The following is a 16,880-nucleotide window of genomic DNA, read 5'->3' on the forward strand; positions in this document are numbered from 1 at the left end:
GGGCTCCCATTAGGTTCGGCCTTAAAGAGACGAGGACTATGGTATGACACTTGTTTCTTTTGCACCGTTCCATTGGAGGATAGTACACATGGGTTCATTAAATGTCCTATAGTGTGTACCATTTGGAAGTACTTATCAAACATTTGGAAAGTTTTAACCCATTGTTGTTTGAGACCTCAACGATGGGTTTTTTCTCAATATGTTCAAAATGGATCAAATGATGAGATGGAGATATTGTTCCAATTTTTACATTATTGGGGTCTACAACACAATTGGAATATGCGTAATGCTTTCATGTTTGATAATAGACATGGGGTGAAAGCCTATATAAAGAAGCTTAAAGGTATTCTCATGTGGAATTTTTGGATGTTAGAGCATGTGGGGATCATTTCCTCAAATGCATATTCAGGTTTTTTAGTAGCATTACATAACGTTCCTCTCCCTACATAGGCATATGATAGGTAGAGGAGCCCTGAAGTGTTGTGATTAAGTGGATTTTACATACAATTAATATAATTGTGTGCTTTTACCAAAGAGAGAGAGAGAGAGAGAGAGATTATGTGTGTGTGTGTGTGTGTGTGTGTGTGTGTGTGTGTGCAAGTGCTAGTTATACTAGGGTTGTGAGACCAAAGGTTCAAGGGTGATGGACAACCACTCTTGCCCAATTCGCTACTAATAGTAAATAGAGGTCTAGATAATTTGGCCAACGATATCGACGTTGAGGTGTAACTTCATCAATCCATAGAAATGTTTCAGTGTCATGTGCATGGAAACTACACAGAAGTACCACACAATATTCTATTGAACTCGAGAAAAAAAACATCATAATATTAATGATCGATTCTAATGCATTTCAAACAAACGAGGACATATTTAGATGTTTATTTGTGTTAGAGAGCTTAGTTCTATATTAATTATCTGATTTCACATTCTCATCATGCAAATTGTGGACCCAATCTTGGCCTTTTTAAGCCATTGGAATTTCCCAAAGTATTTCTCACTTGACCAATAGTAAAGAGGTTTATGATGAGGCTTTTGAGGGGAGTAGTTTACATTTCAAGGGAAGCTTTTTAGAGAAAAATTTCACAACTTTAACTCCACAAATTGAAATTGCATGATTCTTGATGTTCTGGAAACCTCTCACCAAGATATTTCTAATGGTAGGCATATAATAAGGTTCTAGAAACATCCACTAAATCATTTAGTTCCCCCTAATGCGTAAGTATGTTGGTGGCATGATATTGTTCACACCATCCAATGTTGAGTCTAAAAGTTTCCTAGTGTTGAAAAGAGGAAATGCCATAATGGAAGAGTTGAGAAGAAATAAGCTATTGGCATTGGCATGAGGGAATATGTGGTAAAGCCGCGTCATAGTGTATGGTTCATGGGATGGTAATGCAAGGTAAAGTTGCATCATGTATGGCTCATGCGAGGGTCATGCAAAGTCATGCCTATGTAATGGTTAGACATTACCGAATAACTCCAATTTCAAGAGCTCATTCAACATGGACATGGCTCAAATCCTCGCCAACATTAAAAACGGGCTTGCCACGAGGCAATGAGAAGCTCATCCACAACTTGTTCACTAAAAGAAAAGGGTCCATCGAACAATTTAGAGTATTGATCACTATATACAACATGACTTGTAAAACAATCATTAATATTTTGTTGTATCATACGAAATGAACATTTGTGAACATCATGAGCAAATTGACTATTCAAGCAAGCTATGTTACAGATGGAGAAAAACATATCAACGAATCCAACCACAATGATTAAACTCATGTTACATGTCCATAACAACATGTTAATGAATACAATCACCGAGTGTTTGTGTCAAACTAGAATTAATAATGGTGATGTGTGCCGTTAGATAGCTCATGCACATGTTTTTCTAGCAACTATATTTTTAAAACCATCTCCTTATTCCCAACCAACCTTTTTCTTTGAAGTAAATTTGTTCCGCAAATTGATTAGAGTCATAAGAATATAATAAGCTATGAATCCTTTTTTATGCAAAAGTAATTATCGTGCCAATAAATAGGAATCTAAGAACTTAGTTACAAGTTATGGTTGAAAAGTCAAGTTCTTTGCTCGCTCCACATTGACCTAGTGTGATATTTCTTTGAATAGCCAAAAGCTTTTAAGATCGCTTCTCAACAACGTGATATATTGTTTTTAAATCTTGGGAAGTTAGACGTCACATCACGTGTAGTAAGTGTCAACTTCGTATGTGTCCTAAATAAATTGATACTACACCTTTCTCGAAGCATATACCATGATTTTGGAAATCGAGTTCAATGACATTTTGTTTTTTTTAGAGACTATTTCTTTGAAATTTATTAATAAATTGGGTGGTGGTGTATATGTATTCCTAAAAGAGGGCCTTTCGAAATATCAGACATCTAAGATGCATCATTTTGTTCACCTTTAGATATTATCTACTTCTCTTGTGTAGTGACGCTTAAATATTAGATATTATGGTTTGAGGTGGAGAAACACAGTGCAATAAATAATGTTGTAGGTTTAGGGTTAGGGTTAGAGATAATGGTGATAAAGATAGGAATAGGGTTAGCGATGATGATGCTAGTAATGATGAATGATGTGATGGCGAGATTGATAAGCATTGCATAGGGGTGCAAGCCCCCTTGGCCATTCACACTAATCACTCACTCACACCTCTTCTTATCTGTCCACTCACATGCACACTTTTTTTTCCTTCAAAGATTTTCTTCAGCAGTATTGATGAAAAACACCCGAAGGCTACAACTTGAGCTTGTCTGCCCAGAATCTTACAATTTTATTTTTTTATTTTTTTTCAAAACAAAATATACTTCTTTTACCAAGCATCATATGCATGTGAATCATAATCATTACTCCCAACATGTAAGGAATAATTAAAATCCAGCTCCCAAAGTGAGAGTTTCCCTTCCATATCTCTCAAGAAAAACAACATTACACTCACACTCACAGTCATAATTGTATACATTACACATACATACAACAACATTAAACCTCTTCACCCTCACTCATTACACTCAACTCTCCATACATCTCGTACAATAACAAATATATTAAGCAATGGGGCGTGATTCTCCTAAATGATAGGGTGTGATCGTTGGTGTTTAACAATTAAGTACTAGCATTTTGTCAAAGTGGTGTGGATATAAACATCAAAGTGTCATTATCTTCATGGGATACGAAAGAAACATGAGTTCGATATAAAATATCAATTTGCCATCAATTTGATTGACATTGTATTTGGATTTCTTTGATATTGTGATTGCTCTTAAAATCACCACAATCCCATGAAAAAACTCAAAACCGATGCCTAACATTGTTTATATAAATATTTTCTGAACCTTGTCCACATGATCCACATGGGCTTTTAACATGTAGTCTTGAAATGATTTACGAGGTTGTTTATATCTTTATGTTTTGAATTGACATCACATTGTCTTATTCAGGAAAAAAAATGCATGCCATTTGATTTTTTCTACACTTTTCATTATCTTGGAACTCGAGGGGCACACATCTATTGAAAACATCGAAGAAAGTCACACAATGACTTTTCAACAACTAATAGCTTCATTTGTTATGCTTGCTTATACATCCCAAGGGAATGGAGATCATGATATCCAATATGCCTATCCAAATTTTGTATAAATATATCAGTTAGAAAGAAATTCCTCGGAAACAACAATTCAATACAAACTGCTTTCGAAGAGTATGATGAATCCATGCTTTTAAGATTGATTGTGAAAGTCGTAAAGCATGGATAAGCTTTGCGCTTGAAAGCACGGGTTGAAAAACGAAATGTGGATGAAAAACATGCTAAATGGAGGAGAATATTCAAAATGTATGTATGTTTGCTTGTATCCAAGGAACTCTATCCTTAAAGAGTGGAATGTGGCCATGGTTGCATGAATAAATTCGGGGACACCAAGCTAGGGGCACATCACTAGACTACAATGAGAAATCTTAACGGAGATCAAAAGATATGACTCAAATGCAAAAGGAGCTAGTATTGGTCAATGAAAAGTGTTAATGTAATGTCCATTTACGAAACACGTAATCTTAAACAATACATCAAATGTGTAGACAATGTGATATTGTACCTCTCATTAGCACATTGTCACCATGTAATGTTATTGTCTTCAACCACTAGGAATAGGGTTCTTCAACCAATAGACAACTTGTACTCATGCAATGCTATGAATAATCATATGCAATACAATTTGAAAAGGTGAGGGTTAGTACCAACAATGACTTTGTACCTTGTTTGATTAGAAATAAAAGAATGTAAGAAACGTTTGATCGTCGAGTTTTCTTTTCACAAATATGTAACGACGACCATCACTATTCTATGTGTGAAAAAAATCATGTTTGAGATTGAAAATTGTTTCCATTCATGTACATGTGTGCAGTCACATTGGTGATAGGGTTACTTACTAGATTTAACCCTGAAAATTCATTCTCTCAAAATGGAATTGTTTATACCCACAAGGAAATGGACATTTATAGTGCATAAAGAAGCATTTAGCACTTTACACTTATTAGTTTAAAGAGACACGGTCTCAAGTGGATATAGGTGTGACGAAAGGTATCCTTGTATGGATTAGTTGCCAACGCAACTATCATGACGAAACATACAAAAACATTACTTGTAGAATGGTATCTAGAAAGTTAATACATGTATAAAACATTGTCAATGTTCAACCGCATTATGAATGTAGCGCAAATGTTGTCCTATGTTGAAATTACCTACTAATGGGCTAAATTGAAGGGGGTTAGGGGGGGGGGGGGTAGTGAATATTTGTAGGAATGTGGTGCAAAGAATATGTCAATCCTTGGAATCTCAAACATGTCTACTACAAATCAATAATTTGAGCAATCATAGGCAAGTTGAAAGTTGAAACTATAATATTGTTCACACTTCATTGGATAGTGAGTTGAGTTACATTTATCTCGAATTAAGGTTTACAAGAAGCGTAAGTGTAAAATAAAAATAAATGCTTTCACCGATTGTTGGTGGTGAAAACATCACTATAGATGGCAATAATTTTTTAGTACTCGTGATTAGTTTTGTATCAATGTGAGACATTGTATGAACAGAACAAAATAGGAAAGATTCAAAGATGGGCAATCTTGATGATGATTTGGGAGCTTTATATCTTGTTTTTGTTAAGTAGTTTGCGTAAATGGGAAGTTAGAGCATGACCCTACTTGTGCATAAGATACATAAGTTTGGATTCCAATGTGTTATGGTATTCCAAATTGCGCTCCTTATTTGCCAAATGTGTCATGTAATAAACATACTTTGAAATTTGATGTTATTGAAGTTGTCCGTGATCTTATGGAGGTTTGGTATGTGCGTTTGTGGGGTGAATGATGCATTAGAGCCAAGAGTCGGAGGCAGTTAGTGAGGGGCAAAACCACCAATGGAGGTGTAGATGGTAAGGATTGATATCATAGACAGAGAACGCAAGCCGAAGCGGAACACGCGGACGAGATGGTTGGGTGCCCATGCGAAATCCCAACATGTATGTGTATGTGTATGTGTATGTGTATGTATGTGGTATGTATGTGATGCATGTGGTATGTGTATACATGGATATGTATGTATAATGTATGTATGTATGTATGTATGTATGTATGTATGTACATATTTGTTTTCTAAAGGAATGCCTTCTCTGTCTGTGTTGTCTCTCAGGAAAGCCAATTGTATTATTTTTTAGGTCTTCTTCTTCTTCTTCTTCTTCTTCTTTGACTCCTTCATTTTTCTGATGCCCCATCCGTCGTCTTCATCACCGTCCTGATGATCATATCCTCCTCCCCTTCCTTCTCTGCAGAATCAAACAGAAAGCAGAAAGCAGAAAGCAGAATGCAGAAACAACAGATGAAAGACGATACCTCATTTCCCTCCCTCCCTCGCCCCCGCTCTCTCTAACACACAGGCACCGACAGAGCTTGATTTCTTTGATTTGTGCAGCAGCCAATGAAAGCTTCCAAGTAAGCGGTTCCGGTTTATTTATTTATATCTAATTATCGCCTTAAAAATCAAGCAGAAAATATTGATCTGAAGGCGAAAATTATTCTTTCTCTTCTGTTTTTCCTCCTATTCTTCTCTCTTCTTCCGTTTTCTATTTATATATTATGCGTATGCTCTCTGATATGCACATATAAAGAAGAGAGCGAGCTGTTGATGAAGCTCCATAGCTTGTAAAAACAAATCCTTATTTAAAGGGCATCCTTTTGTTTCTCGCAAAACGATAGAATAATTTTTGTTCTTTATTCTCCCTTATGTAAGACCTTCTCTTCGACGTTGAATTCTAGACAAAAACGCGTTTTCATGATGGATCTCTAAAGATAACCAGAGTCTATTATGGATCTGTTGTATACATACATATACATATGAAAGAGTCTGCTCTACTACATGCTGTACAGCAATCCTTTTTGATCTTCTCATGAATTCTGGCCAAGAAGTGCAAGGATTGAGACAAACAAGTTCTTCAAGAAGTGTAGTGAGCCAAGAAGGTTCGTCAAGAAGTATAATGATTTCATCGAGAAACAATTATGGGACGGACCTTTCAGAACGAGAAGTAGCAAGAAATTGCTTGACCTTACATAGTTCTGGAACTTCTTCTTCTTCTTCTTCTTCTTCGCTGTCTTCATCAACTGACTCTGAACGAGTGAATATAGAAGATGGCTGGTTAATCAATGCGAATCTTCTTTTTGTGGGCCCTAAGATCGGAGAGGGAGCTTATAGCAAGGTTTATGAGGGCAAGTATGTATCCATTCTTTTCCTTTGTATGTGTTTGAAAATCTACCCATTATTCAAGTCTTAAATATGCACAGTTCTTTTCTTTATAAAAATACTATATTCTGTTCTCTAGTTCAAGTGTTGAGTGCATAATTCAAACCTGAAAGCATGTTTTCAATAATGGGAAAGAATGAGAACTCTTTACTTCTTTTTGACATGAGTTGAATGATAAGTGAACTTTAAACATGGTAACCAGGTCCCTTAATGAGAAATTATGATTCTTTCCTATACGAGTTGGCTGAATCACCTTTGAACTTTAAACATGTCTGATATCTACCTTGCATGAGATTCATCATTATTATTTTCTTTGTAATCTGTATTCTAATATCAGTGTGAATCAACAATCAACTTAAACATGCTTAGTGTGTAGTTTAATGAGGGATTTTGATTTCTAATGTGAGTTGAATCACAAATCAACTTGCTTAAACATATTTGGAGCTAGCTTAATGATGACTTTATTATTTTCTAATATGGATTGAATCAGAAGACAAATGTAAAACAAAGTTTGCTAGCTAGGTTTTGATGAAAGAATGATAATTTTTTGTTTTCTTTCTCTGTAGTTTGTGTTTGAATGTGAGATACGGTTGAATCATATGTTTTTGGTATCTAGCTTAATGAAGACCTAGCTTAATGAGAACTTTATTTTTGGCCAATATGAGTTGAATCAGAAACCAAACTTAAACAGAAAGAACGAATTTTTTTGTTAATTTTCTCTGTAATTTATGCTATAATATGAGTTGCAACAGAAGACAAATCATTCTTGAACATGTTTGATAGCTCTATACTTGATGGAAGAATTTTAGAATTCTTAAAATCTGTTTTCTTTCTGAATAGATATCATAACAAAGAAATTGCTGTGAAAATAATCCAGCCGGGTGAGACCGTGAAGGAAATAGCCAAGAGAGAATCACGTTTTGCAAGAGAAATCGCTCTACTGCAAAAAGTCCAGCATAAGAATCTGGTAAAAGTGAGTATCTTCTGCACCAGGTTTTCTACAAGCCAGCATGATTATTAAGAAAATATTAAGTTTTGATTCACAACTGGGTAAGCACATTGATGATAAAGCTTTGATGGTATATTAGAATGATTTATTCAGCACAGAGATCATTAAGCTGTAATAGCTATGAATAATTCTTTATTTTTGATTCACAACTATAAGAGTGCCATAATAATTCACCTTCAGTGCGTACGAATAAGATTATATTTTGATTCGCAACTTCCTTGTGTAGTTGAGATTGTGGAAACTTACTTTCCTCATGGAATTGTTGTGTGTCTAAGCCATATGCTCACCATGAAATATTACGTACATCATCTGATTGGTTGTGACTTCAGTTTGTAGTAGTGGATCATGTATGTCATAATGCAAGAATCACAACTTGCCTTAAAGGGTGTTCTGGTTATTTACTTGAATAGTTCATTGGAGCATGTGCGAAACCTGCAATGCTTAAGAATATGATTGTATTTTGATTCACAACTTGTGTAATTGAGATGCTGGAAAATTATTTTTGTCATGCAATTGTTGTGATTCCAACCTATACGCTCACTGTGAAATATTATTTTCACGATTCGATTGGTTGTGAGTTCAATTTGTAGCACTGATTATATACATGCCATAACGCAAGAATCAGATCTTGTCATAAAAGGAGTTCTGATTATTTGCATTAACAGTTCATTGGAGCATGTGAGAAACCTGCAATGGTTGTAGTGACAGAGCTCTTGCGTGGAGGTTCTCTTCGCAAGCATCTGATGAATCAAAGACCTGGAAGGTTGGAACTTCATCTGGTTGTGAGTTATGCGTTGGACATCGCCCAAGCCATGGAATGCCTTCACAGCTATGGAATCATTCATCGTGACCTGAAGCCAGGTATTGCTTTCCAAGTACTATCTCTAACAAGGCTTTTGTATGTAACAAGTTGACAAATTGTAATACACCCCAATGAATTCTCAAAGTTCAATCATTACCAGAAGAGCCCTCAGTCTTCAAAATGTTTACCACTGTTGGGGGCATTCTGGTAATAATTGAATATCTGAGGGGCACTCTGTTAAATATCCAAGAACATTAGAGGTCTTAGCTGTTTATTCCTACAATGATTCATTTCCTATTCTGACAGAGAATCAAAATTTGAGTTGTATGCATTTTAAATGAGCTAGTTACTAGTATAGGTTAATGTGCATCAATTTTTAACTTTATCACTTATGCTGGTCTTTAATGCATGCTTGGGATTGCCCAATACTTCTAACTAATTCTGAAGCGTAAGTACCAAGGTGCACTCTGGTAAATATGCAAGAACATTAGAGGTATTTAGATGTTAGATGTTTTGGCCTACGATGATTCTTTTTCTATTCTGACATAAAATCAAAATTGGAGTTGATAAAGCTTTTTAAATTAGCTACCAAGTATTGATGCATGGCATTTAAACTTTGTCACTTACTCTGGTTTCTAATGAATGCTTTTGATGGTGCTTAATATCTTTAACTCATTCTGAAGCGTAAGTTCTAAAATACAATAATGTAAACACATTATTTGTAATGTTTCCTATATACATTCTTGATTAGGAGTGCCTAATTGTGGCATTTGTTCGTGCAGATAACTTACTCTTAACTGTAGACCTCAAATCTGTGAAACTAGCTGATTTTGGACATGCAAGGGAGCTAACACTAAATGAAATGATGACAGCAGAGACAGGGACTTATAGGTGGATGGCACCTGAGGTGGGAGACAAAGCAATGTATGGACGTGATAATCTGTATTCTTACTATAGTGAGATCTGATTCAATTCATTCTCTGATCTGCAGCTATATAGTACGGTGACGTTACGGAATGGTGAAAAGAAGCATTATGATCATAAAGTAGATGTGTACAGTTTTTCTATTGTGTTGTGGGAGCTCTTAACAAATCGGATGCCCTTTGAGGGTATGTCGAACTTACAGGCAGCCTATGCAGCTGCCTTTAAGGTGCGATTGAAGATAAACAAATTTAAATAAAAACATTTAGAAGAAAAGTGGAATAATCTCATTAAGATGGTGGTTATGATAAGGTTTCTTATGGTATCTGTTAATAAATTTTGTTTACCGTACAAATGCTGTCTCTTAAATCTCATTAAGGTTCTATATTAAAGCTTTTTCAGGGTGTTCCTATATAAACATTTTGATAGTAAAATGCAAATATAATCTCATTAAGGTGGTTGTGTGTTTTGTAGGGAACAAGGCCCTCTCTTTCCGAAGATTTAAATCTTCCTAAAGAGCTGGTATTTATCCTGCAGTCGTGTTGGGCTGAAGATCCTCAAATGCGACCAAATTTCAAGGAAGTGATTTGCATGCTCAACTCGTTTCTTTTGACAATCTCAACACCACCTAGAGATTCAGAAATAATGCAAAGAGAAATGGTATCAAAAAGCATGCCTAGTTCAAAAATCATGTTTACCAAAGACTCTTCATCATCAAAAGAAAAAGAAGTGATTGTAGGAACCAATCTTAGTATTCCACAAAACAAATCAAAGGGTGTTCTTTCCACTATACTCAAAAGATGTCGCATCACAGGAACTGGAGAGCGTATCATAAGCTGAAGGATTGATACCACAGTATCTTATCGAATGTAATTTTGTGATAAATATCATATACACAGAAACACATCCATTTTGATTCAGATAACTTTGGTATCTGCATCATAGTTGGTGATCAGATTTGATTGGTGTATCTATCTGGGTAATCCAATAAAAAAGAAGGAAAAGAATCCTTGCAAGTTCATGGTCTATACCTGCTTCAACTGCAAAGAAGCAAGAGTATCTATTAACTTGATGAAAGAGAATCTACAACTTGCAAGATGGGTTGTAAACCTTTCGTTGAACTCTCTTATAAAGAAAAGGTCAAAGGCATGTTTGGAACTTCCTTATTTCTCCTCTTAAAAGAGGAAAATGTTGCTAAATTGTTCGTTTCATCATCTATGTCTTCAGACAATGTTGAACACATCTTATAAAACTGATTACCATCATAAACCGACTTTATCTGCTCCATATGTGCCAAAATGCCTATCCTACAGGAATATATTTCTTCACCAGTTGCAGGGTTTCATTATATATGCATGAAATGATAGAATATAAGACAATACCACAAATTTACTAAAGCGATTTTCATTAGTTAATTCCATTGCCTCAAATTCATTAGTTATTCCTTTTGTGTAAAAGATAAATTCATTCCTTTGCATGCCACAAATTTAATTTCTGGAATTATGTTAGGTTTTGGTGGGTTAGTGTTGTGAATAGTAGCAATGGGCTCGGTTTCGGCTCAAACCGAACCAAACCGTTAAACCGTGGCTTAATGGTTTATTGGTTCAAAAATAAATAAACCGTTTGGTTTGGTTTCAAATGTTATGATCCAGTTTGGTTTTGAATTTCATTGTTTAACAATTTAACGGTTTAGCGGTTTTGGTTTTGGTTTAAAGGTTTATAGGATTATAGGATTATAGGTTGAAAAATATTCCCAAATTTTCACCTCTAGGCTAACTTTCAACTTTTAATTTTAAACCTCTAGGCTCTAACTTTTTAAAATTTATATACATTATAAGTAGAGTGTCCTTTTGATGTATGATTATCAAATTTATGATACGTACGATGACTAAATTTATGATAGGTATGATGACCAAATTTATAATAAGTGTGAAAACTAAATGTATGATAAGTATGATGACCAAATTTATGATGATTTTTTCACATAGATTCATAATATGTATGATAATCAATATCTCAAAAAAATGATTTGGTTTGGTTTTGATTTATGATAAACCGGTTTGGTTTGGTTCTAAAATTTCTGTAAACAGTTTGGTTTCAAGGCCAAGAAACCAACCGAACTGAACCCAAACTAGGCCCATTGCTAGTGAATAGGGAGCAAGCATATGAAAATAAGGAGCATGTATATGACAATGTTATAAAATGATGTTACAAGCTGAAAAAGCTCAAATATAGATGTATACTTAGGGGCCAGTAGCTAAAATACCTAAAGGCTAAGAGAGACAAATTCATTCCTATGCATGTCAGAAATTTAATTTCTGGAATTATTTATGGTTTTGGTAAGCAAATGTTGTGAATAGGGGAGCACGTATAACACCGCTATAAAATGATGTTATAAGCTTTGAAGAAACTCAAATATAGATAGTGCAATGAAATTTGAGATTCTTCTAATGCTTCATACTCGAGCACTATTGGATGCACCCTTCTATTATTCTATGAGCTATCTATATCAACAAAAGACAAGAATCAAAGAATAGGACATCCCTCCATGAAAATAAAGACGTAATTGTTGGATATAAGAAAGAGTTAATTTACCCACTTCCTAATGTTTGTGTTTGAAATGGATGGATATTTAGCATACTCACTCACAAGGCCAATTATACATGGGTTGTTGGTGTGTAAATAATAGAATAGACAAGGCATATTTGCTTTCTAGTGTCTTTGAATTCTAAATGGATGGATATATAGATCAATTAACATCCTCGAGGGCGACCTACATGGGTTTTGGTGGGGTTGCAAGGTCATCTAACCTCAAATAGGCCACCTTAGACAAGCAAAAGAAATTCTCTATGTTGGTTCAATAGAGGTAAACGAATGCTCTAACATGTGTTTTGTATGTGTTCTAGGATTAGGCATTCTCACCAAGTTTTCTTTTGGATTATGTTGTGGAAATCAGTTGATGCGGGTTCACATTATGGACCTTTGTATTGACCTTTCCATATGATTGTCCTGCCATGGAATAATGGTATACCTGATTAAAGTGACTTGTACATCACATAGCCATGGGCACAGTTCCAAGATGTTTTCATTTTACAGTCTAATAATTGTACGTTGAAAGACAAAAAGAGATTGATGGATCAATGTGGTGTAAGATTATAGAGGAAAGGGTGCTATTACCACACCGCTTATAGCAAGGTACAATGTCTATGCGGCTACATGAAAAGGGATTTGTCAAGTAGATATGTCAAAGGGATTTGTATAACAACTTGCAAGGAAACCAGTTGATTGTCTCTGAACATTTTGATGCATACACTTTGGTTTTCTCGATTTATCAGGGGGTCAGAAAACATATACTCAAGAAATATAGTAGATTGTTCAGAATCTCAAGAAACTTGGAAACAATAAAGATATTTCATTACATATGAATCATAGATCTTAAACATTTACCATGTACAAAGAAACATAAGAATAAGAAATGGATAGAATATTATTTGATTTGTGATTGCACATCTTCAACGTGTGCCATAGATCATGCGGTCATAATAAGTTCATTCTGTGCCGGAAAAGATCATCTACTCTGCATAGTGCCGCGATAAATAACAGATAACTCATATTGAGCACCATAGCCACATAGCCAAAGAAATGAAAGAAAATTTGTTTTTTTGATGTAAAATTTTGTGCTTGCCACCAAATTTTGCCATTCTCACAAGAACCTTTATATGTAGAGAGAGACCTCAAAGGCAACAACCCATTTTCTTATTGCTATCTTGGGTATTATACTTATCACCAACAGCAATTACTTTCCCATCCTTTGGTGCGATCGATGAAGCATCTTCTTCAAGAGACAGTGCTTTCTTGCTGACAATGTTGTAAACCTCACTCAATATGTTTTGAAATGCTACCTCTACATTTGAAGCATTTAATGCCGAGGTCTCGATGAAAGACAACCCTTCTTTCTCCGAGAACGCCTCAGCATCTTGTGTCCGAATGGCTCTAAGATGCACAAGGTCAGACTTATTCCCCACTAACATGATAACTATGTTCGCATCAGCATGGTCCCGAAGCTCCTTCAACCATTTTGTCACATGATCATAACTCAATTGCTTTGTCAAATCATATACTATAAGGGCACCCACGGCCCCTCTGTAATATGCATTGGTAATGGCTCTGTACCTTTCTTGTCCTGCTGTGTCCCAAATTTGAGCTTTTATGGTTTTCCCATCCACCTGTAAATACCAGCATTATATCTTAAAACTTTGTCTGACTGGAGGAAGAAGTGAAGAAAACTCAAAAGGATGATTCTATACATTTGGATCATATCTTCTCAACCACAGCTATTCATTGAGGAGCGAGGTTCTATGGATCCCATCACCAGAGCCTTGAATTTACGGTTGAATTATCGACTTCCTCAAAAGCTTTTGACTTACAAAATACCCTTAAATCTAGTAGATATGCTGCCCGTTCTTTCGGATGCTATATGCATGCCTGAGATCTGACCATATTGTTATGAGACATTGGAATAGAGGTTGTTCAATTTAGTCTGGCACTTAGGATTACCTTTTTTGTATATGTTATATGTGGATGATGTTGTGCTAATAGCAGACTCTCCTGTTGGGCTTACAAAGATACTTTGGATACTCTACACATTCTTTTGGAAAGGCTAGTGTTGAGTTTCAATTAACCATGGGAAACACAAGGCCATGGTGCTCTTTACCGCTACATCTCAGGGGATAAGGAGGTTGCCTATACATGATAGATATCATGTATGTATGGTTCACAGACAGTAGAGGTTCTGCGATCCACGCTCTAAGTTTGTGGATATTTGATGCAATTGTTTCCAGCCGACAGTTTGTTAAGGGGAATTGATTTGGGAACCTAGCTTTGCAGATGTGTAGTGATCAATCACTAATGAATTCCAAAACACCAAAGAAAACATCACATGTTTCCCCCATAAATCTAATAATCATTGTAGTCAAGCTTTTTAGAGCAAGTTATGATCGACGGTCAGTTTTTAGGTCCTTTTTGCGCCATTTGCTGCCCAGAACTGGCATGGAATGGATTGGATACTAGATCTACCAAATTTAGGTTTGACCTCGAGAGGATGTTAAAATGATCACTTTCTTCCTCTCTCTCTCTCTCTCATATTTGTGATCATGACTTGTGTCAATGGCCGAGTTTGGTCTCCCATTGACATTAATCTCTCTTTTCTCTCATGCAGATATATATCGCATTGCATTGCATTGCATCGCATCATATCCCATCCCAGACATGACGGGCCATAATATGGCATCGACCTAACCTTCATCCGATTTCATTTCAATCCATCTCATCTTATCCCATCCCATCCCGCGCCATGATCTCAACCTGACATGACCTCCCATCCCATCCCATCCCATCCCATCTCATCACAGGAGAGAGAGAGAGAGAGAGAGAGAGAGTACAATATAGATTCATGAATGAAGGAACAAAGCAACAAAGAATACCTGGATGGTTCGGGTAGCGAACTCTACGCCGATGGTGGATTTAGATTCGAGGTGGAATTGGTTGCGAGAGAAGCGAGAGAGCAGGTTCGATTTACCGACGCCCGAATCGCCAATCAAGACCACCTTAAACAGATAGTCATACTCCACATCGTCCCCTCCCGCCGGAGATCTCCGCATCTTCTTCCTTACAACCCCCTTTTCTGTTTCTTCCTTCCTTCCTTCCTTCTTATTTCTTTCTCTTTGTTCTTCTAGGATTTGCTGCCTGATGGGGTAAACCCTAAAAGTCCAAGAAACAGAGAGATGAGCCGTAAACAGTCAAGAAAACATTAAAGACAATACATACATACATGCATATGAGGAGGAGAGAGAATTGTCAATGCCAAAGAAGAAGAATAATAATAATGTCATTGGTCAATTCTCAAAAAAGTCAAAATAGCTGCAAACATTTTATGGGAAAATTACCAAATTATGCTTCGCGTGTCGTTCGCTACTTCATGTTCTGTTTTTGGTTTTTATTTACGAGGTATAGCCAAATCTTATGACATGCCATGGAAATCATAACCGTGCTTTATTTGGTTAGTTATATATATATGGGCAAGAACAATTCCGGAAAATTCGTTGCGTCAACTAAGAGGTAGCGAAAATTATAATTCAACTTGTTTGATGCTTACATGTATGTATTAGAAGATTTTGAAACCTCGTCCTCCACAACTATACTTATTTGTGGGGATATCGCCAAATCTTATTACGTGCCGTGGAAATCATAACTGCGCTTTAGTTGATTGGTTATATGGGTAAAAACAATTTCGGGAAATTCGTCGCTTCAACTAAGAGGTAGCAACAATTATAATTCAACTTATCTTATGCTTACATGTATTAATAGATTCCGAAACCTTGTCTCCCATAACTATACTTATTTGTGTCTATATATGTGTGTGTGTGTATGTGTGTGTATTTTATATCATAAGAGTCCAAAACTTTATCATTATAGCTGGATTTATTTGCTCATATGTATTATAATAGAAGATTCCGATATTCGTTAGTGTTAAAATTGCAACTATCCTACATAGAAGATTATGAGTCTTGTATTAGAGGATTTCATCACACTAGAGCTAATCACCCAATAGTTTATACAACAAAGTTATTGGTAAGCTTATGTATATGTTGTTGCATATTATAAGATTCCATACACTAGAACTAATAACTAATAACATTTAGCCAAATTATTAGTAAACTTATTTGTTTATATATGCAATAGTTATTATGACTAATTTATTTGCTTATATGTATTAGAGGATTCCCAAAAACATTGTTGGGCATTATCATGACAATAATGTATATATGTTTTATCAAAGCACTAATGGCTCTCGATTGCATTGTGAAATTAGTATTAAGAACATAATTATACGTTTAAAAGAAGTACATGCAAGGTTATGATTTTTGTTGATTTTATGGCAATGTGAAAATCAACTCAACTAGTCAAAAGAAAGGGCAAAAAAATTCCCCCTTATCACATAGCAAACATGTCCCAATCAAGGCCTGAATTTGACGGGTTAGTCTTTAAGTTTTTTGATGGGCATTTTTTAAAGATGTATGTCATATGACATGAGAGTGCAAAAACTAATATGTCATTTGACATACAAGTCTTAATAATGAAAAGCTCTATATGATGCTTCATTTTTTTTTTTTTTCCAAAAAAAAAATCTACTTCCATTAGTTAAGCAATGTACAAAGGATAATTTACAACTCATATCTTATAAGACATCTTGCATGTCAAAGGAAAACAATATGTGTAGATGAAACAACAAAAAAACAACTCCAAAGCACCACATCATTCGATGTGTATAG

General features: G+C 35.5%; 2 protein-coding genes across 3 annotated transcripts; one reads left to right on the forward strand and one right to left on the reverse strand.

The window, feature by feature from the left end:
* The first annotated feature begins 5,901 nt into the window (after window positions 1-5,901).
* Window positions 5,902-10,882, forward strand: LOC147853916 (serine/threonine-protein kinase STY13-like). 2 transcript variants are annotated; one of them, XM_087332373.1, is made up of 7 exons: window positions 5,902-6,012; window positions 6,487-6,787; window positions 7,658-7,790; window positions 8,492-8,687; window positions 9,411-9,535; window positions 9,620-9,778; window positions 10,024-10,882. In XM_087332373.1, coding segments are annotated over exons 1-7 (1,281 nt in total). In that variant the 5' UTR covers window positions 5,902-6,011; the 3' UTR covers window positions 10,390-10,882. The 2 variants fall into 2 exon arrangements, with proteins under 2 accessions (XP_087188499.1, XP_087188497.1); XM_087332371.1 differs by lacking the exon at window positions 5,902-6,012 and having other exon boundaries at window positions 6,057-6,787.
* Window positions 10,883-12,938: 2,056 nt separating this feature from the next.
* On the reverse strand, window positions 12,939-15,268 carry LOC147853917 (ras-related protein RABA2a-like). The gene is made up of 2 exons (XM_087332374.1): window positions 15,033-15,268; window positions 12,939-13,775 (listed from the first exon to the last, which is right to left on the reverse strand). The coding sequence occupies exons 1-2, from the start codon at window positions 15,207-15,209 to the stop codon at window positions 13,284-13,286; spliced, it is 669 nt and encodes a 222-aa protein (XP_087188500.1). The 5' UTR covers window positions 15,210-15,268; the 3' UTR covers window positions 12,939-13,283.
* Window positions 15,269-16,880: the final 1,612 nt, after the last annotated feature.

Source organism: Azolla caroliniana, unplaced genomic scaffold (assembly GCF_043228905.1).
Source record: "Azolla caroliniana isolate FFs.n. ecotype wild unplaced genomic scaffold, voAzoCaro1.0.p SCAF_16, whole genome shotgun sequence".
NCBI lineage: Eukaryota > Viridiplantae > Streptophyta > Polypodiopsida > Salviniales > Salviniaceae > Azolla > Azolla caroliniana.

Coding starts and splice junctions, on each gene's coding strand:
- LOC147853917 (XM_087332374.1), bottom strand. CDS start 15,209: ATGCGGAGATCTCCGGCGGGAGGGGACGATGTGGAGTATGACTATCTG. Junction 13,776..15,032: donor TCGCTACCCGAACCATCCAG/GTATTCTTTGTT, acceptor TGGTATTTACAG/GTGGATGGGAAAACCATAAA.
- LOC147853916 (XM_087332371.1), top strand. CDS start 6,468: ATGAATTCTGGCCAAGAAGTGCAAGGATTGAGACAAACAAGTTCTTCA. Junction 6,788..7,657: donor AGCAAGGTTTATGAGGGCAA/GTATGTATCCAT, acceptor CTTTCTGAATAG/ATATCATAACAAAGAAATTG. Junction 9,536..9,619: donor ATAGGTGGATGGCACCTGAG/GTGGGAGACAAA, acceptor TCTGATCTGCAG/CTATATAGTACGGTGACGTT.